The sequence below is a fragment of the Myodes glareolus genome, chromosome 22 (genome assembly GCF_982192425.1).
Source record: "Myodes glareolus chromosome 22, mMyoGla1.1, whole genome shotgun sequence".
NCBI lineage: Eukaryota > Metazoa > Chordata > Mammalia > Rodentia > Cricetidae > Myodes > Myodes glareolus.
In genome coordinates, this window is record NC_142047.1 from 35,928,778 (window position 1) to 35,954,323 (window position 25,546).

The 25,546-nt window shown below is 51.1% G+C and overlaps 2 protein-coding genes across 10 annotated transcripts in view; one reads left to right on the forward strand and one right to left on the reverse strand.

Annotated features, from left to right (window-relative positions):
* Positions 1–25,546, forward strand: part of Agrp (agouti related neuropeptide) — a 72,868-nt gene that overhangs the window by 16,288 nt on the left and 31,034 nt on the right. The window lies entirely within an intron of this gene.
* Ripor1 (RHO family interacting cell polarization regulator 1) lies at positions 162–24,133 on the reverse strand. Of its 7 annotated transcripts, XR_015735940.1 has the most exons (23): positions 14,493–14,647; positions 13,543–13,669; positions 13,273–13,425; positions 13,040–13,118; positions 12,642–12,665; positions 12,492–12,545; positions 12,208–12,360; positions 12,047–12,110; positions 11,917–11,960; positions 11,710–11,835; positions 11,065–11,213; positions 10,860–10,989; positions 9,334–10,779; positions 9,137–9,255; positions 8,187–8,319; positions 7,799–7,934; positions 7,509–7,670; positions 7,133–7,291; positions 6,813–7,009; positions 6,651–6,734; positions 6,454–6,544; positions 2,873–5,951; positions 162–2,840 (listed from the first exon to the last, which is right to left on the reverse strand). XR_015735940.1 is itself a non-coding variant. In XM_085681669.2 (22 exons), exons 1-22 carry the CDS (start codon positions 14,509–14,511, stop codon positions 5,935–5,937), a joined length of 3,666 nt encoding a protein of 1,221 aa, XP_085537795.2. In that variant the 5' UTR covers positions 14,512–14,647; the 3' UTR covers positions 162–5,934. The 7 variants fall into 7 exon arrangements, 6 of the variants coding, with proteins under 6 accessions (XP_085537795.2, XP_087756379.1, XP_085537793.2 ...); XM_085681669.2 differs by having other exon boundaries at positions 162–5,951; XM_087900253.1 differs by lacking the exons at positions 162–2,840; positions 14,493–14,647 and adding an exon at positions 24,011–24,133 and having other exon boundaries at positions 5,914–6,321.

The window sequence follows — 25,546 nt, forward strand, 5'->3', positions numbered from 1 at the left end:
TTCACTGAACACTGAACTCTCATTTCCTTAATTCCATATGATTTGTTTAGAAGGGACAAAACAATTTCTGCCCCCAAGACAAGCTGGATATTATGGCTTCAATTCATAGGAGGAGCTGTAATCAAATTCATCAGAGCAGAGAGCACCTTTAACCTCTGAGCTACATCAAAAGGGCTTTAATGATGAATATTTCAGACAACTTTGGCAGACAGATAGCAGAGGCATTTGGAGCTATGATTTAGTCTGTAAGTTCGTCCTGAGTAACTGAACCCAGCCTTATGCTCTAGACAGGTAATGCTGGAGGGAGACAGGAGATGCTCCTAAGGGCTGCGCTGAATTTTAAGGATTCTTCTACAGTAAACATACGTTACTTACGTCCTAAAATGTTTAGAGGTTGCATTGAGATAGAGTAAGACATAAGTTGGGATATAGGAAGATGTAATTGGATCTAGGAAGCCCAGAGGTAACAGATTGTAGATATATACATCCAAAGGCATTTCTGTTTATTGTGTTTAGAGATGGGATCCCACATTATAGCCCAGCGTGGTCTGGAACTCAAAGAAATCCTTCTACCTCAGCCTCTCAATGCTAGGATTACAGGGATGAACTAATAAGGCCCTCCTGGCCTTAGAAGACATTTCTTTTGTGTATGTGTGTGTGTGCATGTCTTTCAGGACAGGCTCTGTCTCGAAAAACTGTATGTTTTATATGGTGTGTGTGTGTGTGTGTGTGTATGTGTGATATATTTATGTGTGTGCCTCTGTCTGCCTGAGAGTGTGGAGGTCAGAGGATAATTTGCAGGAGCAGGTTCCTTTCCCCCTACCATGTGGATTACAGGGATCCCACTCAGAGCCCTGAAAGACATTTCTTGTCCACTTTGTACGGATCCTGCTTTAGGTAATAGAGGTAAAGAGCTGGGCATGGTATATACCTATAGTCTCAGCATTCAGGAAGTGGAAGCAGGAAGATTACAGGTTCAAGACCAACTATGGCTATATAATGAAAACTTGTCTAAAACAAACAAACAAAAACAAGGAAATGCAGGATGATCAAATAGTAATTGTCAGGATCCATGGCAGACTCACTGAATTAACCTTCAGGGAAGTTCTTAGATGGCTCCCAACTGAGTAAGTTGGAAAGACATAATCTGATTCCCTTTATGAAAAATGTACAGCAGAAAAAAATTCATAGAAGGAAATAGTAGATTTCTAATTGTCTAGGCCTGGTGGGGGGGGTGAGGTGAGAGAATGCAGGGACCCTGGGAATGATAGCTAAAAGGAAGTTACATTCTTTTATGGATAGATAAAAATATTCTAAAATTATAGTCCTTGGTATAAAACTCTGAATATATCCAAAGCTATTATGTTAGATGCTTTATTGTAGTGCTATTTTTTTTTGTTTTGTTTTGGGACATAATTTCAAGTAGTCTTGGTTGGCCTCACATTTACTATGTTGCCCGAGAATGACCTTAAACTCCTGATCTTCCTGCCTTAGCCTCCCAAGTACTAGAATTACAGGCCTGTACACCATGTCCAGCAAATTGTGCACTTTAAGTGGTTGAACCACAAGAGTATGAAGACTACTGATAAAGCATTGTTTAATGTAGGGGAATGCCTGGCAGTGGTGGCACACGCCTTTAGTTCCAGCACTTGAGAGGTAGGGGCAGGCGGATCTCTGAGTTCAAGGCCAGCCTGGTCTACAGAGCGAGATCCAGGACAGCCAGGGCTACCGAAAGACCCTGTCTTGAAAAACAAGACTAGAACTCACAAGACTGGAAAGGACCAGTCAGGCCCCTGGGGGTCATCCTCAGGCTTATGCTGCCAACCGCTTAGTGGAATCACCAGAGTAATGATACATACACTGAAGCAGTTGCAACTGTCAGAATGGTAATACAGACCAACTAGGCCTTGAAGTCACCGTATTACCCAGGCTGGCTTTGAAATCACAGCAATCCTTTTATTTCACTTTATTTTTAAAACTTTTATTTTATGAACATTGGCGTTTTACCTGCATGTATGTCCTTGTGAGGGTGTCAGGTCCCCTGGAACTGAGTTTACAGACAGTTGTGAGCAGCCATGTGGGCGCTGGGAATTGAACCCAGATCCTCTGGAAGAGGACCTCAACCACTGGGCCACCTCTCCAGCCCCACAACAATCTTACTCCAAGCATTTGCCAGTGTACCCCAGTGAGGTGACAACTCTTAAAGAAACATGTAATGTTGAAGTTGAAGGTTTTTAGGGGGTTGGCTTGAGCAAGGCTATGGAGAAGTGAAAATAATGGACCACAGGAGGAGTGGCACCAGGTCTAGGCAAGCCCTGCAGAAAGCTCAGTCAAGCTCCAGGGCATGGGGAGCAGTTCCAGTAGAAATGACAATCCAGCCTGGAATGACTCAAAGGGCTGCCAGAGCAAGGTCGAGTGGGCTGGGGTTTTCTGTAAACAATTACTGTAGAGGTAGATTTGAGTTTTAGAAATCATTCTGTATTGTGGAGAATAAGTCCAAGAGGGACAAGGAGTAGGCTTTGGGTTGTTGAATTTAAAATGCTTTGAGTGTTCAAAAGGAAGTATCCAGTCTGGAACTGGATTCACAAGTGTCTAGAAATAAAGTAAAAACAAAATGACTGACAGTAGCCTCAGAATGTGGATGGAAGCCATGTGTTTAAAGAGAGTAGAACTCAGTGGAGTGCTATTTAAGGGGGTGCCTGCACAGGAGGAAGAGGTCAGAGGAGTTAGCTAGGAACAGATCGTTGGTAGCCGCAGCAAAGCATCCGCTAATCAGCTGTTCTAAGTCAGCATTTACTGGACATCTATGCTCCTGGGATGTATCATGAGTTAAGAGGCAACTGGGCCTTGAATTTTAGCGTCAACTTTAGACTAATGGCTGTCACTGCAGGCCATTGACAGCTTTATTTTCTAAATGACATGTTGTGCTTTAACTTCTAGAGGAGCCTTTCAATCTTGCCTTCTCATATTATCCAGGTTCAGAAAAGCTAGCCCAGCATCCAAGCCAACAAGTCAAGAGCCTTTTTTTTTCCCTTTTTCTTCTTCTTCTTCTTCTTCTTTTTTTTTTTTTTTTTTTTTTTTGGCTTTTTGAGATAGGGTTTCTCTGTGTAACTGCCCTGGCTATCCCGGAACTCACTCTGTAGACCAGACTCTGGCCTTGGATTCACAGAAATTCACCTGCCAGTGCCTCCTGAGTTCTGGGATTAAAAGCATGAGCCACTACCACCCAGCTTTGAAAAAAAAAAGAAAAAGAAAAAAAGATTTATTTTATGTGCATGAGGTTTTACTTGCATGTATGGATGGATGTGCCTCTAGAAGGTTGCAAACAACTTTGTGGATGCTGGGAACTGAGCTCAGTTCCTCTGCAAGAACATTTAAGTGTTCTTTACTGCTGAGTTATCTCTCCAGCTACCCACAAGAGCCTTCTTTCTGAGGGGATGGAGGGAAAGCAGAGAACATCTCATGTGCTGGCATCCAAAAAATTGTACCCACATACCAGGCTCAGAAACGTACAAGGAAGGTACCCCCGCTCTGTGGGGGAGACCAGGAAGCAGTCCTCTTCCCGTGTGCCAGCCCATCTGCTTCTTTGCCTTCATAAACATGTTTTTTCTTCTTTTTGGTTCACTGAAGCTTTGAATGCATGAGAAAAGAAGAGTGAGAAACAAGAAAAGATAAGGTTGGAAGAGGGCAAGAGAAAAGGAGAGGAATGGAAGGAAACTCCTGCAGCCACCAACACAATAAATTGTATCCTGAGCCACCTCAGCCTGGTCCTTTTTTGCAACCTGCACACGTCAGTTTCCTCTGCAGCGCTCTGAAGATAATGAATAAGACATGACTGTGACCTAGGTGGTCTTAAATGACAAAACCCATCATCACATTATTGGCCTTAGAAGCCCATTTCCATTTGCCCCTCTAGGTGCACACTTTCCTTGCCGATACCTGTGACTCTTGATAATATCATCAACCTCCCACCACCTGAGATAGCAGGCTCCCAACAGTCCTGAATCAGAACTGGAAGAACAAATGTCTCCCTAGCCTGCAGGACAGCAGGGTAGGAAGTAAAAGTGATGCCCCATGTGTGCCCCCTTACTGTCAGGCTAGGAGACCAGCCAGCCTGACTTGAGGTTGTGAATTGAGAGTGGTTGTCCTGCGGTTGGTCCACACTGCTTCAAGCCCAGAAGTCTTGAAGGGCAAAGGCCTGAAGTCTTTTCCTGACCTTGATAGTTCTTCCCCTGGCTGTGCTCTGATTCCAGCTTCTCTCCACTCTGCTCCCACTCTTCCTCAGCTAGGACAGACGCCTAGGCTCTGGCTGGCCCTAGTACCCTCCTTGTAGAAGACAGAGGGGTCTTGTTCCTTCTGTTTTGGAGAACGGGGATGGATATTCAGTGACGGACTGAAGTAATGACACCTTCCCACTCTGTATTTCTTGTCAGGCACTGTCCGTGGTTTGTGCTATGAGGGTGTTCTGGCCCAGTCACTGCCTTCACATTCCTACTCCCTGCTCAGCCAAGGTTGGACTCCACTCTCTCCCCATCACTCACAACAGTCCTGCCCTGCCAGTGGACATTTTCTGTGCCTTTAGGCCTGCCTACAGGGAGTCTACTGGTGGTTCTGGGACTGCCTCCAAACTGTGACCGGTTATAGGCAGTGGTGTGGTCTGTCACCTGACTGTTTTATCTACTCCATTTTACCCCAGCTGACCAACCAAAAAGCTGAACTGCCCTATCCTGCCCAGCTATGCCAGTGTATAAGGGCTGTCTGTGTGCGCCTTACCCCACCCCCACCAGACTATAGCAAACTGCCAGTATCCACTCACAGGTGTTTCCTGTTGCCGTTACTTTTGCTCAGCATGACCTCCACAGCAGGTGGTGAAGGCCCAGCCAAAAACTTCTTCATAGGCAGTTCTAAAACACTGGGGTAAGGCTCCCCAGGGATCTGGGTCACCCCACCCCCACCTAGGAAACTGTTGGGTCTTCCTGAGCGCTCCCCCCATGACAGCTTTGTGCACACAGTGTCACACTACTGTGCTGTAACACCACAGGTACTGGGACACCAGGGAGGGCTCAAGCTTGGGAGACCTTATGGATGTCCAGTTTCTCTAAACAATAGAAATCCTAGTAGGAGGATGGAGGGTCCATTTCTCCAGCCATGGGTGTGGAAACCCCTTGGGACCTTCTTAGCAAAAGCCTGCCATCCTGAAATCCCACCCAACCCTCAGAGCCAGTCCCAAAGGTCTCCTAACAGGTTAACAACATACTTCTGTGCTGCAGGCAGGGAGGCCCTCTCCTGGGAGTCCTACTTCCTCATCACAGGTCTGCTGGCTGTTGGGGGCCACAGAGTTCACAGTTAGTTATTGCAGGGAAAGAGGTGGCCTTGCTGTCTTGGTTCACGGGGCAGCCATCCGGGTCTCCTGTCTCCCAGGCTCTAACTCCTCCCCTAAGCAAGGATTCCCGCTTCTCCCCACAGCCCTAAAGTTGCTCCTAAAGCTCCGTAGTAGGAAGCTGCCTCGTCAGAGGGGCCCCGTGCAGAAGCTAACACCCACTGATGCAGTTCTGCTGCCCCCTGGTGGCAACAGCTCAGGCACGCCATGCTAGCTTTTCTTTCTCTCTGCCCTCTAGCCACAGTTAGTCTACAATATGCAGTTTGAGCCTTCTCTGGGCCAGCTGCTTGGATCCACTCAGGGCCTGTAGTTCCCAGGCCCAGATGCAGGTTCAGCCTGTTGAGCAGAGCAGAGCTCCCTTCCCTTCTGTGTCTCTTCTCCAAGCACAACCCTGGACTGTATGGGCTTTCTTCCACCAGGATTTCCAGGGCAAATGCACACGATGTTGTCACAGCTGGAGTGTGGGCACAGCAGTGCCGGAAGAGCACACCAGAAGGTGTTGGAGCAGAGGTTCAGAAGTGCAGCAAGCCATGTAGGAAACGCATTTTGCTTTTTTATTTTCTGTAAAACTCTGTAAATAAAATACAAAACCAAGGGATGTGGTGAGGCAGAGCAAGATACAGCCAAGCCCCCGACACTGTGGCAAAGGATATGCAGAACCAAGGCTGGGAGGCACTTCATTCAGGCACTCTACCAACCCCAGGGGTAACAAAAGAATATATTAGATTTTCATTCATAGGGATTTGTGGGGAGAGGTGTCTGGAACCAGCCCTCACCCTCCCTGCCAGTGCCTGGTGAGCCCTGAAAATGGGGGAAGGAACACTGGGAGCCGGTGATTAGAGTTCAGAATGCTGTGCTGGCCATGCTGCTGGGCCCAAAGATGCGAGGCAGAGCATCCAGGGACTCTTCTAGCCGCCGATGAGCAGACTGTCCTTCTTCCCCTATAACGTGTGAGCATAAGATCAAGAGTGGCCCTGACATCCTCCAGGACTTCCCACGCCTGGCATTACCTCACCCTACTCCCCACAGCCAAGGTGTTCTCAGATCTCATGTCTCCCACTTCCCAGCCTCACCACACTGTTGTAGGCTCTGCCGGGCAGCTTCTCTCACAGCTTCCGTATCTGTTTGGCACAAGTACACCAGGGGCTCAATACCCTCAGGAGCCTATGAGGGAACAAAACATTGAGGCAAGTTCAGTATAACAAGCAGGAATAGCCCTGGAGCGAAAGTGGTAGGTAGGAAAGTAGGTAGGTAGGTTGGCAGGGATCACCTTGATACAGCCCAAAGCCAGGCATCCGGCCACTCGAGTCTGTACATCCTCATCCTCAAGTTGGTCCAGGAAGCACAAAAGAGCCTGGGCAAGGGTGGGAGGGCAGATTTAGCCACTGGACGTCCTCAGCCCTCACCTTACCCACAAGACTGCCAAACTCACCCTTTCCCGGAAGACAGGACCAAGTGAAAGACTCCGAAGCTGGGTGCTGACCGCAGCCATAACTTTGTTATTGCCATGGACCAGCAGGGAGCTCAGAGCCCGAAGCCCATCCCTTCGCAGGCGCCCCTCGGGTGCTAACCTCAGGGCTTTCAGTACAACAGCCTGGTCATCAGAGTTCAGATTCTGTACCAGTAACACTAAAAGGGGGTGGCACAAGTTGGTAAAAACTCTTGGGGTGACTTTGTCCTCATGATCCCATCTTTTACACCCTCATGACCATCCCTGGGGTCAGCATTCTGTGACCAGGGCCACTGCCTCACCCTCCTCTGCAGTCTCTGTCACATAGGCATCCATGGAGGGGCTGTCCAAGGCTTCTACGTAACTCCAGAATTGGAAAACGGTGAATTGTTCCCCGGGGCCTGGTTGGGGCCGCCTAGGCAGCTTCCGCCCCAGGGCATCTTCAAGGAACTTCACACACACTGCAGGAGACAGTATCACAGCCTGAGTTGGGATAGACGCAAGTCTCTAGGTGGGAAGAGAATGTCCCTGGTCCAGCTCAAGCCCAGGGACTCCTTGTCCACCCCTACTCTGAGAACGAGCAATCACCACTTCTCTTCAATGCTCAATTTGACCGTCAGTAGGGGCTGACATGGAAGCTAGGAAAGGAAGGAAGGGGCAGGTAGGCAGCCCACTCACCAGCCTCAGCTAAGCCTGGCTGGCGCAGGGAAAGACGGGCACCATACTGGCTGCAGAAAGTGAGGAGCACCTGCTCCACGGGGCAGATGAAGGGGCTGAGTCCCTCTGTACACTGGTCCCAAAAGGTCAGGAAGCCAGACCGAGAGGCTGAGAACTGCACCACTGTGGGGGGAGGGTGAGAAAAGCCATCAGCAACAGAGCAGGTCAGGCAGGAGGGGTGGGCATGTAAGTGAGAAAAGGTCAGGCATGAACTCCAGGTGGGCACCAGTCCAAGCCCAAGGGGCCTTTACCTTCCTGGGCAGAGGTGGCAGCGGCCCCCCATAGCTTGCTGTGCTCACACACTTCCTCGAGCACACGCGCCTCTCTCAGCAGCCGCTCTAGGGCCCAGGCCTCCTGGCAGCGCAGGGGCCCAAATGTGCCCAGTTTCTAAAGGACAGGGGTTGCCAAGTAATTTAGACCTCATGGTAAGGGTTGGGGAGGATAGAGTCAGGGGAGTACAGGTCCCAGCATGCATTGGGAGGGGCTGAAACAGGAAGAGCATAGGAGGCATTACATGCATAGGAGCCAAATGCCCAGGACCCTGGGGCACTGGTGTGTGGAACTGAGAGGTTTAGAGGACCAGGACTGGAGTGCAGGGCTCCCTGGGGCAAGGGTTGGGGGGGGGGGTTATCCCCTCACCAGCAGGAGGCGGCTGCAGTGGTACAGGTGCTGGACCAAAGTAGCATCCAGGGCAGGACACCCTGTGCTTAGAGACTGGGCATTTGATGAGTCTAATCTGTCCTCTGCCACAGCCTCTGGGCTGCTTGTGGGCCTGAGAGAAAAATGGATCAAGCACCCCAACAACACACATCACCTTCTGGTCACCAGATATTATTTTTATTAAGCTCCTCCCACCCAGAACGGAAGAACAAAGTGCAGACTCAGACAATACGACACAGGTAAGTTTGCAGAGACTTCCAGGAGGATGAGGCCGCAATGAGTAAGTAACATGATCTTATAGTCAGTCTACCTTTTGCTATCCCTGCTAAGAAGAAAGGGGCTGCCGGACCCGAGATGGGCGCCAGTAGGATTGCAGGCGGGATGGTCTATAAAACGTGGACTGGGAGGGACGCAGGGCTTGGGACTGGAACCTAGGAAGTCGTAAAGGGAGGAGGGACCAGGTGCGACTCTCAAATCTGAATCGGTAAAGTCTACTCCAAGAATGAGAGCTGAGAGGCCGCAGCCTCCGGGAGAGTCGGGGTCGTGATGGAGGGGGCTGATACTGGGAGACACAGGGCACATGGTGAGGCACTGAAAGGGCTCCTTCACAGGGTGGGTCCACGGTGAGGTCAAGGGAAAGAAGAGAGGCAGGAGGCTCACAAGCTGATGGGGACTTGCAGGGGAGGCAGACATTGCAGAGATGAGCAGGGTGACCAGAAACACTGGGATCGATGAAGGTGACATGGGCATCAAAGGTACACGAGGTATACAAGGAAAAAACACAACTGCAGAAGGGGGAGGTGCCACAAGCCCCACCTCACCAGTCCCCATCTTGCGTTTTCTCCCAACCTCCCCCTCCTCTGCCTTACATTGCTTTACCTCTTCCGCTTCATATCTCCCTGCCCAACTAGTTCCCAGTCTGGCCTTACCTGGCCCCAGTACTGTCATCTTCATCTTCATCATCATTGAGGAAGCTGAAGCTCTCCAGGGCATGTTCCACCGTGATGCTAAGACTGGAGGCCCTGCTTCGGGTCAGGCCTTGTCTCTGCTGAGATTGTAAAAGGGGTCAGAGCTGCTGCCACTGGCTGGCAGCTCTCTCTGTGCTGTCCTAGCCCAGCCTCCTTACCATGAGCAGACTCTCCAGGCGAGTCACCTCCTGTTCCAAGCCCTGCAGCTCAGGGAACTGACCACGATAGTCATCCAAGGCAGCCATTAGGGTCCCCAGGGCCTCTTCAAGCCTTTTGTCCCCAGCTCCTTCGGTTGCTTCAGGGACTGGGGCTTGAGCAGCTGTGGCCTGGCTAAGTTCTGAATGTTGGGGTGCAGGGACAGCGGATGAGGGAGAGGAACTTGGACTCTTAGGAACTTGTTCTGGGGAATTTGGGGCAGGGCTTATGAGGGACTTTGAACCAGAACAAGCAAGACTCTGGTAAGAGGTGCAGGATGCTGTGGGGTCGTCTATTTTAGTGTAGGGAGTGGTGGCTGGGTGGCTACAAGGCAGAGGTTCAGTGCCTGGGAGTGCAGGGTCTACGGAGGAGCTGGAGCTTACAGCAAGGTCTATAGAAGGAGAAGGGCTTCCCGTTGAGGAAATGGGGCTTGTAGTGATCTGGACGGGGTCCACAGCACTGGTGGTATGACTTGTAGTGGTATGAGTTGATACCCCAGTTTTTCGAGTAGGGCTAGTGGTCCTATGACTGGGGCTCGGAGTGGCATTGGTGGGGCTTGGAGTAGTGCAAGTAGGACTTACAGTGGTGTGGATGGGGCTCGGGGTGCTGTGCATGGGGCTTGGGGTGCTGTGTGTAGGGCTGGCGGTCGTGTGGGTGAGACTGGCAGTGGTATGGGTGGGGCTCGGGGTGGTGTGAGGAGGGCTTGTGGTAGCCTGGATTGGGTCTGGTACACTGGGGCTAGAGCCTGGAGTGGCGAGAATGGAGGGCATGGGTTTGGGGGTAGAATCTACAGTAGTGGAAGTTGGGCTTGGAACACTGTTGGCAGCGCTTACAGCACTGTAAGTAGAGCTTGTATGTGTGAGGCTTGGACACTCAGAAGGGTCAGAGTTTGTGGCTTTGTGAACTAAGTCTAGCGGCGTAGATGAGGCAGGGTCTGTACATGTTGGGGCAGGGCCAGTTGTGGTTGGGGTGGGTCTTGTGGCAGAATGGCGAGTGTCTGGGATAGGAGGAACACTATTGAGATGCTCCACATGGGCGGAATCTGAATATACAAGTGGGCTGGGTCCCGAGACCAGGCTTTCTGAGCCCGCTGCTTCCACAGCCTCAGTCAGGGCAGCATCCACACTGGCCTCACTGATGTGGCTGAGAGTCCGGCTGTAAGGGGCATGCCCATTGACCAGGGCGGGGGCCACAGCTGGCTCTTCTTCCAGGGAGCTAGAGGTGAGGGGCTCTGGCCTTCGGAAGGCAACTTGGATGGGCAGGGGCTCTGGCTGCTGCACCAAGGGCTTGGGAGTTGATGAATGTCGAGCAGTGCCTGAGAGCTGTGGGCTGGACGAGTCATCTGAAGATTCAGATGACAGGGACCATGCCGTCCCATTCTCTAGCTCGTCCTGCCGCCGTAACATGTTCTAAGAGAAAGAAACACTTCAGGGTTACACCAAAAAGACTCTGGGAGATGGTAAGATCTGGGACCTGGATTTCGACTCACATAGAAGGCCTGCTCCCGAAGCGAGGGTGTGTCTGGTGGGCTCTGGCTGTATGTGGAGAATCGCTTGGTGACAGTGGAAGCTTTGTTGACTGTAGAAGCTGCTGAGGGCTGGTCATCCTTGTCAAAGGGACTGTGAAGGGAAAAGGTCATTAGCCATGCCACCACCTTCCTTTTGCCCTGGTAAAAGCCCTTCACCTCTACCAACCTCCATATGACCTCCAGGCTGAGCTTGATGGTGCCAAGGTCATTGATGTCCACAGCCACAACCTGAGGCAGGGCAGCAAACAGGTCCTTGGTCTCACAGGAGACACTTCCCACAACAACATGGTTAGCCAGGCCCTTCAGTTCTGTCACCTGTAGCCAAGAGTGCACGGAGGGGTCACATGAGTGAGTGTAGGAGCTAATGAGCTTCAGGGCATCCAGAAATCTGAGTTTGCTTAGAAGCTGTAAGATAGTCACAGGGTCACAGGTGTACAGATTACAGGAGGATGAGAGTTCCAGGGATCACAGGGCCATGGAGGCCATCTGGGAGCATGAGTGTCATAGAAGTCCAAGCTGGTAGGGTCCCTGGACTTATAGGGTCACACTCTCATGGGAGTTCAATGGAAATCTCATATTCACAAGTTCAGAAGTTCGGGAGAAGGTCTCAGTAGCAAAGTCATGAGGAAGAGGAGTTACAAAGATTGTTTTCAAGGCCACATAAAGAGGGTTATGGAGGTCATGGAGTCACATTTACAGGGCCAGAGAGCTATAAGGGACTACAGGAATGAGGGCCTTAGGAGAGATCTTTACAAGAAATTCACAGGATAACGGGGTCAAGCTGTCTTGTGGATCCAGTCAGGAAAATCACCTTGATGGACAGGAACTCTGTGAGCAGCGGAAGAAAGACGGTCTCTTCGCTGTCCCACACCTGCTTCCCACTACTCTCTATCCGGCCTCGCAGTTTCCATCGCTGGCGGCCATATTTCATGCAGATCTAGGGTGACAGGCAGCGTGAAGCAGCTCTTGGGACTGTGGCCCTTCCTCCCACCCCGGTCTTCTCAGTACAACCTCATACCTCATACTGATCGCCTACACACAGCCTGGCGAAGCCAGCCAGCCCTGGGCACAGAAAGGAGAAGATGAGCCATGCTGAGGGCCTTAAGCATACCCACTCCTGCCTCTCTTCTGCTCCGACAACTCATTACCTTTCATCCGGAGATGAAACTCGCCCAGCTGTGCCTCTAGCTCATTCTCCAGAAGACACATGCTCTGGGAAGGAGGGATAGGAACATGAGGAAATGAAGAACCGGTCCTCTCTCACCAGCCCACACCTTGTGCCTCTACCACAGTGGTCCTCGTTGCTCACCTCTGTGTACTCTCGATGCCCTCTAGTGGCCTCAGCCAGGCTATCCCGGGCCTCTCGACTCCCGGGGGACCCCGTGCTGTAGGCACGGACCATGTTGTAGGCACCATCCCGGAGCCGCCGCTGGACACAGTATGCTTCATACATCTCGTCAATCTGGGGAGGTGGTAACAGGGGTAGCAGCAGGCGACTGAGACTCACCACTGGGGTTGCCCACACTGGACCTCTCCGCTTTCCCTGTGATAGCCAAACCCACATCCCACTCTGCATGCATGCTGTACAAGTACCTTACTGGCATGGAACTCCAGCCGTCGAAGAAAACGTTCAATGGACTTGACTTGCTAAGGGAGAGTCGAGTCAGAAAGAGCCTAAGTCTTAGGACTCTTTCCTCTCCCTGTGAGCCAACCCTCTTCCAACACCATTCTATATCCACTCACCTTGTCCAAGTCATACAGGAAGCCCTACAGAGGGAGACAAGAAGGGATACTTAGAAGGCGTCGGGAGGACCCCAGGAACGTATTTGTCTATCCAGCTATTTTTCAGGAGTCAACAGAATCGTTTCCTCCTTTGACAACTGCCTTCCCAGGAAGAACCCTGGCCTACAATATAATCTCTTGCTGTCATGAGCGAGGCCTTGAACTCTCACACTGGACGTTTCTTTGAGTAAGGCACTAGGTCTCAAGCAGAAAGTGCATTTCAAGAGGCTGGGACAGAGTAACCTACCAGCTCACCTCAGAACACAGCTCAATATCATACAAGGTTGCTTTGCCCAGACCCTACTCTATACAGGCAAGAGAGAGACACTGGTTCAGGGCATCCCCTGTCATTTACTCACTAGGCGGGAATTCCTCTTGGACTCTTTGATCTGGCCCTGGAGCTTCTCCTGCTCCTGCTGATGCACTTCCAAGTAGGCCCTAGGGGAAAGGCAAAGTGACAAGAGTCAACTTATCCAGCCTCAAGCTGACAGGATGCTGGTAGTAGGAAAAGGGTGCATAGCTGGGGAAGATTCAAACTTGCAGAAACTTTAGATGGAATCCTGGGACATTGCACAAGGAGGGTGTTGCTTACGTCAATCCCCGCTTAAGGGCGGCATACACCAGGTCCAGCCGCTCTGGCTGTGGCACCTTGGGGGCTGGGTGGGCTACGGAAAACATCCTCGATACTCGGGAGAGCACTAGAGGCTTCCGTGGGGGCCCTGGTGGGCTGAAGACCGTGAAGCTCCTGAAGAAGAGACTGCCTTTAAAAAGGGGTTAGCAAGAATCCCCCAAACCCTCACTACACACCCAGTGCCCAACCCCATCTAACTCTCTCAACACCATTAACCCCCTTGTCGCGTACCTGGGCCCGCGCTCGTGGCTGCCGAGGACGCCTGCGAAGGACTGGCTCCTACTGACCCGGGCGCTGAGCAGGCGGCGCTGCGGCCGCACCGACAGGGACATCATGGAATGAGTCCGCGCGGGGCTCCCTGGGGGTGGCGGGGGTGTGTGTCCAGCACCAATCGGGTCCCCGAAGAAGCCCCCTTCCCGTGACTGGGTCCCAGGGCTGGAGCAGGCCCTCCCTGGTCACCAGGAACAGCTGCCCCAATGGGCTCCAGCCTTGGTAGTCTTAGCCTCATTGGCCCCCTCGCTAATGACAGGGCAGTGGCAGGCGACTCGGCCTCGGACTCAGCGTGGCCTCCGCTCTGCCCCTACTTCCTGCGGAGGTGAGGGCTCCGCCTGTCGCGGGGCAGGAAGGGGGGGTCGCGCGGGGACCCTCCTCCAGCTGGGAAGAAGCAGGAAAGGGGCGGGGCGCGCGAAGAATGTGCGGAAGCGCCTGTTTACCCGGGGGCGGGGCAGCATCCCCAGCCCTTCCCCTGCCTGCTCCCCCCCCCAAGTGGCCGAAAGCTCGGGTGCCACCACCCCGGGAGGCCGTGGAAGGTCATGGGGCGGGGCGCGGGTTAGGATCTCAGTAGAGCCGAGAGACAGGCCTGGCCGGTGCAGGTTTGTAACCCACCGCCCAACTCACACCAACTCGCAGGCGCCTTGACACCAGCGTCCTCCCGGCGCCCGGGGATTCCCAGAGTGGGGGGCTGTGCCGAGAGAAGTGCCCCGCCTCCTCCAATTTTCTATAGACCCTTCTTGGAAACTGAGTCATGGACGCACGCTTCTCCTACCGTGGGAGGAAAGGAGTCCCGACCGAATCGCCACCCCAACCTACTCCAACGAAACACGCATCCTAGGCCCCCAGAATCCCGTCTGTATCCCTTGTGGCCATCTCTAGAGCCTTTGAAGCTCCAAGCCGAGTCCTACCTCTCTTCTTGGAGTTCATGGTGGGTTCCGGATGGTCCCCGACCCGCGCTCACCCACTGTGTCCCGCTGGCCTGGGACTTTTGGTACTAGCCCCGCTGGGCTCCAAGCTCACTGCCAGCGACTCTGGCCCTGGTTTCGGCAGCTCTAGGCGCCTCCCGCCCGCCCAGTTCCTGCCTCCTGACTCAGCCAGCCGGGATGGGGCGGGACTGATCCCCCGGACTAGGGGGGCACCCGACCTCGGTCTGCCTGGCCTCTGCAAGGGGTGACTAGGGGCTTTCCTCCGGAGTAGGCTGGCACATTGTTTGGGGTTAGGAGCGCCTGTGAAGGGAGTTGAACCCCAGAATGAATATGGAAGGACAGACTGAGACTAGTGGGACAGTGATAGAAAGGTGTGCAAGGGCTGGGGAGATGGCTTAGCTTCTCTCCCAGCGTTCCAGGTTCAATTCCCAGCACCCACATGGCAGCTCACAACTGTAACTCCAGTTCCAGGGGATCTCTCTCTTTCTCTCTCTCTCTCTCTCTCTCACGCACGCATACATACATACACACGCATACATACATACATACATACATACATACATACATACATACATCAGGCAAACCTCCAATACATAAGAAATAAAAATAAATTTAAAAAAAGAAATATGTTCAAAAGTGGCTGCCAGGCTGCAGAGAAAAAGAGTAAACATAAAGAGGGTTTGGGAATTAGGGTTCTGTGTGTGTGAAGGGGGAAAGCAAGAAGTTGGAGGTGTTGAGTGCAGGCATTGTGGCAGTGGAGGACACTGGATAATAAGGACTCTGTAGAAGCTGAGGAAAGTGATGATCTGAAGGGGCAGGAGCTAGATCAATCACATATCATGTGTTACTCCAAGACACCGAGGAGGAGCAACTCCAAAGCCCCCTGCATCATCTTTACACCCACAAAGGGGTGCTCCCTTCTCTTGGGCCTAGAGAAAAGGATCAAGTCCACTACCCAGCCAGGGCTTCCCCTATAGTGGAAGCTACGACTGAGGTGTTCTTTTACCCTTGGCTCTCCCCACAAGTCCAATTCCCTTGGTACCAGCTTTCTTGATCCCAGCATCTCTTATTTGAATATCCTTCGTCCACATCCAGCATGAACTATGCATTCCCGTGGACTGCTCACCTAATACAAGCCTTTATGCATCTTTTAGCTCCCATACTCAACACCCTAGCCTTATCGTATACTCTGGAATGCCCTTTTCCTAACTGTCCATACTAAACCTCACTGTCCATAATCATCAGTTTCTCACCATCACCATCACCATATCTGTTTGCTACCTGAGACCTCTGGTCTCCTGAACACAGTCATTTATTCAGCTACCCACTGAATGGCAAGCATGTGCCAGTCACTGGAGAAACAGCCCAGAATTTCAGACACCACTGTGCACAGAGATCACAGTCCGCCTCTGCTTGCTTTCTCTTCCAGCTCCCTCCCACCTTCCTTCCCTTACCTCTCTGCACACCCTGTTCCCAGCCTGCATTTACAGTCACCCTTTTTTTAAGTATCCCTTTTTTTATTTATTACATATACAGTGTTCTGCCTGCATATACACCTGCAGGCCAGAAGGGGTCACCAGATCTCATTATAGATGATCGTGAGCCACCAGGTGGATGCTGGGAATTGAACTCAGGACTTCTGGGAGAGCAGCCAGTGCTCCTAACTGCTGAGCCGGCTCTCCAGCCCCCAAAGCCACCCTTTTATCTCTTGCCTGCTGTTAGTATCCTCAGCACTCTACACTCTGTCTTGCGTGGCAGAAACCAAACCTGGCAAATCAACTCCCTGTTCCTGCTGCTCTTACCACTCATCCTGAATTGAGCCGGGAGGTCTTGGCATAGCAGCTGGAATCAGTGCAGTACTCAAGCTCAGACGGTTCTCACTTCCTCCCTGGGAGTTATCCTGTGTGGTGCTAGTCTTTCTCTCCCTGCCTTCTCAGAGAAGATGGGTGTCTCAGGCTTTCGCTTCAACTTACCGGTAAATTCAGTCACTCTTACACTAACCGTGAAAACAAGCCTGAAAACTATCCAAAAGGCCATCAGTAATGACAGAATCACTATGTGGTAAAAGCAATGAAAAATAGCTGGGCGATGGTGGCACACGCCTTTAATCCCGGCACTCGGGAGGCAGAGGCAGGCGGATCTCTGTGAGTTTGAGGGCAGCCTGGTCTACAAGAGCTAGTTCCAGGACAGGCTCCAAAGCTACAGAGAAACTGTCTCCAAAAAACAAACACATTCAGTAATATGAATGAATCTTACAGTATATCAACTAGCGACAGACATAAAACACAAGTAAGGCAATATGTATGGTTCCCTTGACAATGAATTTCACAAACAGGTGAGAAAGTACATAAGTGTGGTGTTGCATCCTATTATCAGGAGGCAGGCATATCAGACGTTCATGACTAGCCTAGGCTACATGAGACTCTGTCTCAAAAAACAGAAAAATCACATAAAACCAATTTGTGATGGCAGAAGTCAGATTATAATTGTCCTGGTTGGTTTTGGTAAACTTGACACAAATCTAGACATATCTTGGAAGAGGGAATCTTAACTGAAAAATGTCTCCATCAGATTGGACTGTAGGCAAGGAGCATTTTCCTTTTCCTTTTTTTTTTTTTTTAAATATTTATTTATTTATTTATTATGTGTACAATATTCTGTCTGTGTATATGCCTGCAGGCCAGAAGAGGGCACCAGACCCTGTTACAGATAGTTGTGAGCCACCATGTGGTCACTGGGAATTGAACTCAGGACCTTTTGAAGAGCAGGCAATGCTCTTAACCTCTGAGCCATCTCTCCAGCCCCTTTCCTTTTCCTTTTTTAGACAGGATCTAGCTATGTAGCCTTGTTTGACTGGCCTGAAACTTGCTATGTAGATCAGACTAATCTTGAACTCATAGAGATCTGCCTGCCTCTGTTTCCTGATTCCTGGGAGTAAAGGCATGCACCACCATAACTGGCTCTGCATTTTCTTGGTTAATGATGAATGTGGAAATGCGCAGCCCAACTGGGGGTGGTGCTACCCTTTAGCAAGTGGTCCTGGGGTGTGTAAGAAAGAGTGAGCCACGGGCAGTAAGACAGTAAGCCATATTCTTCTGTGGCTATGTTTCAGTTCCTGCCTCAAGGTCCCTGCCCTGCTCGAGTTCCTGCCCTGACTTCCCTCAGTGATGAACCTGGAAGTAGAAAATGAAATAAACCATTTCCTCCCCAAGTTGCTTTTGGTTGTAGTGTTTTACTACAATAATGAAACCCTAATTCAGACAGTAGTCATCCTTAGGCTGTAACTGAAAGTAGGCAAAAGGGGTCTTCCGAAGTGTTAGCGATGTTATATTTCCTGCTGTGGGTTCTATTTCCCAGTCATATATAGGTGTGTGGCTCCATTACAAAATGTATCATAGGGGCTGGAGAGATGGCTCAGTGGTTAAGAGCACCGCCTGCTCTTCCAAAGGTCCTGAGTTCAATTCCCAGCAACCACATGGTGGGTGACATCTGTAATGATGATCTGTAATGAGATCTGGTGCCCTCTTCTGACCTGCAGGCAGAGTACTGAGAATACTGTATACATAATGAATAAATAAATCTTAAAAAAAATTAAAATGTATCATGATGTACATTTAGGACAGACCTCTGTAGGAGGGGGGTGGGGAAGGAATGATGATGTCTTAGCTATACTTCCCAAGCTAGCCTCAAAACTCTTAGGCTCAAGCAATCTTGCTGCCTTCTCCTCTGAGACGCTTGGACCCTAGGTATATGCCACTGTTCCTAGCAACTTTCTGCATACATTAGATTGCACTATACAGTTGGATTTTAAGTAAATAACTATACAGGGAATCTAGAATGTAGCTCAATGGCAAAGTATATGCTTAGTATGCTCAAAACTCTGGATTCGATGCCCAACAAAACACACACATACATGCACACACGCACACACGCACTCAGCGAATGAGTAACTATAGAAAATAAATTACAGCTGGGCAGTGGTAGTGCACACCGTTAATCCCAGCACTTGGGAGGCAGAGACAGGCAGATCTCTTGTGAGTTCGAGGCCAGCCTCATCTACAAAACAGATGCCAAGACAGCCAGGACTGTTAAACAGTGAAACCCTATCTCAAAAAAACACACAACACATGCAAAATAGATAAATAAAATAAATAAATTACATCCCAATGTGTCTTGTTCTAGCTACCCCATTCCTCACCCCATTGCTCCATTCCTTTCTGAGTCAAGTTTCTGGAAAAATGGTCCACCTCCATTTCCTTACCACACCCACCTACTCCTCTTCCCGTGCTGGCTGGCTTTTTGCACCCACCCCTCCTGTGACTGTCTTGACAAGGTCAACAATGACTTCTCTGTTGCTGAATCAACCCAGTATCTAAAGTCCTTCTCCTGCTCTATCTCAATAAAGTACTGGCCTCCATGGTTCCCTTCCTCTTGATTAACCCCTTCCTTCCATGAATTTCAAGAAGCAGTGGGGCTAGAGAGATGGTCAGCAGTTAAGAACACTGACTGTTCTTCCAGGACCTGAGTCCAATTCCCAGCACCCACATGGCAACTCACAACTGTCTGTAACTCCAGGATCCAACACCCTCTCACAGACATATATGCAGGAAAAACACTAATGTGCACAAAATAAAAATAAATTTAAAAAAAAGGAAGACACATACTTCTGTTTTTCTGCCTAATACTCACCACACATTTGTTTTCCCACAGAGGACCCGTTTCTCTCTTTGTCCTCAAACAGATTACATTGTCCCAACCCTTGGGCTATGTACCTCTCTGCATCCTTATCTATCCTCAACCAAACCACTCTTTGTAAGCATTAGACCTGCTTATCCAACTGCCTCCCAGATGTCTACCCACAAACTAACTGACACTGTGTAGTAGCCTGTAAAGGGAGAAGAGCTGAGTCTGAGGTCACAGGACTGAACTGACCACTTGTCCAAGTTCTAACCATCCCATGACAGTCCTCTTATCTATTTGCCCAGGTGTTCAAAACAGAAACTGGGAGTCATCCCTGGCCCTGCCGTGAGCTACACTCAACCTCCACTCAGTCACCCACTCTTGACAGATCAAGCTTTTAGACGCCTCTGGATCCAGCCCTGGGGGTACAAGCTTAAATACCATTTACCTAGGAGACTGCAGCAGAAGGACCAAAAATTCAAGCCTACCTGAACTACAAAGTGAGTTCAAGGCCAGCCTGGCTAACTTACTAAGACCCTTTGGCAAAATTTAAAAAAAAAAAAAAAATTTTTTTTTAAAAAAAGTCCTTAGGTATATATATATATATATATATATATATATATATATATATATATATATGGTATATATATATATGTATATATATATACCACACAACACACACATCATACATACGTACATACATACACACATACAGAGTGTATCTCTAGAATCTGCACCCTCACAGCAGGTCCGATCTATTACCAACTTTATCCTAGCGCCCAAGCAGCCTCCCATAGTCTCCCTGTCTCTCCCTATCCTGCAATCAACCATTCTTTATTCACTAAGACACTCTTGAAAATTCCCGTCACCAACCATGCCCAAAACAACAACAATAACAAACAATCCTGTCCCTTCTTGAGTGTTTACTGAATGTCAGGCAATATGCTGAACGAAGATCATTTAATTGCAGCAAGAAGCCTATGTAGGTAAGTCTCACTAGCCCTACTTCACAGCTGAGGTGAACTGTCTGTATGTGACCTCGGGTGAGATGCTCGGTTGGTTGGTTGGTTGGTTCTTGAGACAGGGTTTTCCTGTGTAGCTCTGACTATCCTGGAACATGCTCTGTAGACCAGACTGGCCTCAAACTCACAGGGCCAAGACACTTCTTAAGCTTTTGGACTTCAGATACTCATAAGGATAATAACCACCACTGCCGGAAGCATGAAGTGAGATATCTCCATCTACGGGGAGTGTTTAGGGGAGGGAGAAGTACACAGCAAGTATTAGCTATTATTAATGATTATTAATTACCCAAGATTACACAGGGCTCAGATTCAAGCCTAGACTTTCTGATCTAAGATTCTAAACCTTTAAAAATCTCTCTATTCATACTCTTATGAAAAATTACAAACAAACTAAAAAACCAATGAGAGCTACAGAGTAATTGCCAGGACACGCCTTTAATCCCAGCACTCGGGAGGCAGAGGCAGGCGGATCTCTGTGAGTTCGAGGCCAGCCTGGCCTACAAGAGCTAGTTCCAGGACAGGCTTGAAAGACGCCACAGAGAAACCCTGTCTCGAAAAAGAAAAATCCACAGCTACCTCCTGTCCTATGAATAAAGTCCTATGCTTCTTTCCTGGCCCTGTCCTTCTCTGTAGCAACTGTGACCCCTCCTGCCACACTCAAGGTTTTTAGCATCTGGGCAGCAAACTCTATCCCCCCCATGCCCCTTTCCACTAGCGCTCGCGCGCACACGTGCGTGCGTGCGTGTGTGCATGCATACGTGTGTGTGCGCGCGTGTGTGTGTGTGTGTGGTGTTGCTAGGTTCAACCTTAGGTTCTTAGGCGAGTGCACTCTACCAGTGAGCTACATGCCTAGTCGTCCCCTCACTTCACCGCTTTTAGCCTAACTAACTCCCTCTCCTTGTTCCTCTGTCTCCCTAACTTCTCCCTCGAGGAAGCCTGCTCTGGATTGTTTCCCCCTTTTTGGCACCTCTATAGCCTCCTCTCTCTGACCCTCAAGGCCACATAGCTAAATGGTAGTTCTCCAGGAGATCCTATCTATCTTCCCACCAGTCTCTACTCTCTGGGACCTGGGACCTACCTGCTTGCCCTCTGCTGTAATTTCCGGAGCCCTCCACCAAGACCTGAGCATCTGGGAAGTGAAGGAAGGGGCTGAGTGCAGAAGCTGGGCTGCCCAGTCTTCGGAACAGGATCCTGACCTACTGGAGGGGTAGATCCTAGGACACAAGTCTGGGTCTACCCTGATTCTCTCTTTTCCTTTCCCAGTTCATTACATCACATACCATATGCATGGGTCAGGGGTTGCTCCCTGGGACTGGGACAGGGTGGAGGTGTCCTGGGATTTTGGATTCAGAGTATATGGGTTATTCCATCCATTTTCTGTCCCTGGCAGCAGCTCTGCTGCCACTTAACCCCTATACTCAGGAACCATGAGTAACTGTTGGGAACACCAGCGCCACACCCCACCTCACCAATTAAATGGCCACGGAGAATGTACAATTAACTGACCACTTCTGGGGGAGGCAGTCTCGTCCCCCGTTGAGGTGGATGGAAAGGCTGACACCTACTCCCATCCCTACCTAATGAAGAGTAACTATCTCAACTGGTGGGTGCTGGCTGCTAAGAGACGGGAGCCTTAGCTCCTGTCAAGGCCACACTGTGTTCTGGACATGGGGAAGAATCCAGGTCCTAAAGGTTATGAGGTGTGCAACTCAACAGTGAACGGAACCCTTCCTTCCTTCCTTCCTTCCTTCCTTCCTTCCTTCCTTCCTTCCTTCCTTCCTTCTTTTCCTTCTTTCTGTTTTTCGAGACAGGGTTTCTCTGTCTGTGTAGCCTTCGAGTCTGTCCTGTAACTCACTCTGTAGATCAAGTTGGCCTCGAACTCACATAGATCCGCCTGCCTCTGCCTCCCAAGTGCGGGGATTAAAGGCGTGTGTCACCACCACCCGGCAGGGAATGGAATCTTAACTGCCTGCGTGAATCCAGTTTTTATAGACGCCCCCCAATAGCTCCTGTGTGCCAAGACTAATGAATACACCTGCGAGGGACGGAAAGTACGACTGACAGTACTGTCCACCTTGTGCAGTGGTCGGTGACACTAGCCATAGCCTCTCCGCGAGTCTCTGGGTCCAGCCCCTCTCAGCTGTAGGGCCACAGCAGACTGAGGTAAACAGAAGCTATAAATAACCCAGGCAAAAGGGTGACTGGGAGGGAGAAGGGGGTCGCGCGCAGGAGCCCGTCCCTGTCTCCATGGCAACTGCCCCAAACCTAGCTGCTGACGTCATCTGGCAGCCACCAACCAGAACTGGCAATAAAAAGGGGAGGGGGCCTGCCGTGGCGTAGGACCCCCCCCACCCCGGAACCGGGTGGAGACTGCTTGGTGGCCTCACTTCCTGCCGGCCTCCTCCCTGGTCAGCTGGTCACATTCTCTGTCCCGCCGCGCTCTGGGAGCTGGACAGCCTCCCCCAGCTGGGTCTGGCTAGGACGCGAATCCCAGCGGTGGCGGATTGGGAACGCTCTGACTCACCCTCGCTTTTCTCGCCTGCTTTTCCACCTAGGCATAAGCCTAATCCAAAGCTCTGTGTGCTCTCCTCCCTCTCACCCAAACCCAGACCCCCGGGACTGCTCATCCCGCTCTGCTGCCCACAGGACGCGGACCGGTTAGGAGGTAGACGAGGGAGCCATGCCAGTCCTTGTCCGGCTGTAGTGCTATGTAGCTCTATTATCATTTTCTCTCCCTATCCACCTCCACTGACAATACTAGGATGGTGGATAGTGCAGGGGCAAAAAATCAGATCAAATTCTTGCTTCTCCTCGACACAGCTGTGTGACCTTGAGAACGATGCTAACCTCTCAGGCCCAGTACGCACACCTACCAGATACTCATAGACCTCCTCAAAAGACTGCATGTCAGCTGAATACAGCCGACCCAAGACGCACGCAGTCACACACATGGTGGCCAGGGCACCGTTATTATTATATGAGATTGTACACACGAGAGTCCAGTCTGTACATAAATCAGAACTGATCTGGAAGGGCCGGTAAGAGAGGTCAGATTCAGGCTTAACTCGGGATAGGAGGACAGAGGGTGTTGGGGCTGACTTAAACGGGGGCTCTAGTCCAGGCGAACAACCCCTTCCCCAAACCAGTTCTACAGGATGCTCAGTTCTGACTATTTGCTGAGTTCCCATAGCAGCTTCCATTCCCAGGGAGAGAGTCTGGTCACCGACCTCCACCAGTGCGACCTTCTCTGGCTTCAGCTTTGATTTGGGTGGGGAGTGTGGCTTCGGGCAGGCTCAGTCATCTCGAGCCTGGCCTCAAAGCAGCTTAGGTTGGAAGGGCCGGGAAGACTAGCTCATCTGAGAGGTTCCCTGCACCTTGTGGCCCCCTTCCCAGTCTCAGATCAGCCTCCTGTCGCGCCGTGGGCAGCACAAGCTGGGGGGGGGGGGGGGAGCAAGCTAATCCCAGGCCCCATAGGCGCCGCAGGCTCGCCCTCGGGCCTGCCCACCGCGGAGCCCCGGGGCACGGCCGCCGCGGCCTGCGCGGAAGGGAAGAAGGCGGCGGCGGGCGCGGCAGACCCGGAGGCGGCGGCTTTTGTGGGGCGAAGCTGTGTCCACGGCGCCGGGCGTGGGGGTGGGGGAGGAAAGACACCGCGCGATCCGGGTCGCGAGAATGGGGTGAGGCGGGACCCGGTCGCAGATCCGGGAGTCGCTGGGCGGCGCGGGTGCGGGAGGCACGGGATCCACCGCCCGCCCCCTCTCCCGGCCATGGCTATTCGGAAACGGCGCGGACACTCACATGGCTGCGCTGGGCTTCAAGGACCTCGGGCTGTCGGTGCTCTCGGCGTTGCCTGGCCTGCTCGCGCCGCAGCTGCCGCTGTCGCCGCCGCCGGCGCCTGCCCCTCCCTCCGCCCCGCCGCCCCGCCCCGCCGGGCCCCACCTCCTGCGTTCCCCCAGGCTCCCGCACCCCTAAGGGGCGCCTACAGCTCGCTCCACCTTCGCGGGTAGCCCGGCAGAGTGGTCTGCCTACCGTGTCAACCAGCTCGTGGGAGGGAAGACCTTTGGGAACCCGAAGGCGTCTGCGGGAACCGAAAGGCTCCTGGGAATGGCAAGCAGACCTTTAAACTGGGGTAGGGGGCGCTAGGGAACCCCTCCTACTTGCCTCTTACCCAGATCTCTGCAGTTCTAAAGACCTCAGGCCCCCTTCCTGTCACATAAACAGGTTCTTGGAGCTGACACTGAAAGTTGGGGTGGTTGGAGAAAATAGTTAGGGTCTGGAAAGGACAAAGGGAAGTCGGAAGCCTAACCATCCCACCCCCATCCCTCCCCCACCTTTTCAGCCAGCTTCAGCTTCCCACGTAGAGTCAGATTTATTATCTGGCTAATAAATCAGGGCACATAGCCATACCATACATGCATTCACCTCTCATTGGGTACTACTTTCTGTGGAGTTACAGATTTTGCTCCCTGGGATATAAGTGGCTAACCTGGTAAACTCTGGATATGCATACTGGAAACACACATTGGCCCTCCAGGCTAAAGCCTCATCTCCAAGGCCAGGGCTGAAAGGCTGGCCCTTCCAAGAAATGGGTTATAGTTGAATAGAGAACTGGCCTGACTGACCCCCATGGGGTAAACAGCTGACTCCAATCCTCTATCTCTCCTACTAATCAGATGCTACTAGCTCTCTCCAACCCTATGTCCCTGAACCTCCACCCCTGACTTCCCTGTAGCGCTTCATCTTTTGAAGTATGTCAGGCAGGCATACTCAGGATTGATTTGATGAATTTTAAGAGGTCCCCAGATTTCTGACCCTGACCCTGGTCCTGAAGGTTGATCTCACCAATCCAGTTTAGGTAGACTCTTGGGATACCTACATCTTCATCCTCCCAGGCTGGACTTGAATGCCCTTGTGAATGCCCATACTCCCTCTCCCCTCAGTTCTTTTTTGTTGTTGTTTTATGTGCATTGGTATTTTGTCTACATATATGTCTGTGTGAGAGTATCAGATCCCCTAGCCTGGAGTTAGAGTTACAGCTGTAAGCTGTCCTGTGTATGCTAGGAATTGAACCCAGGTCCTTTGGAAGAGCAGCCAGTGCTCTTAACCACTGAACCATTTCTCTAGCCTCTCTTCCCAGTTCTTCTTCTTCTTCTTCTTCTTCTTCTTCTTCTTCTTCTTCTTCTTCTTCTTCTTCTTCTTCTTTTTCTTCTTCCTCTTCTTCTTCTTCTTCTTTCTTCTGTTTTTGGTTTTTTGTTTGTTTGTTTGTTTTTCAAGACAATGATTCTTTGTGTAATAGACCTGGTTGTCCTGGAACTCACTTTGTAGAGTAGGCTG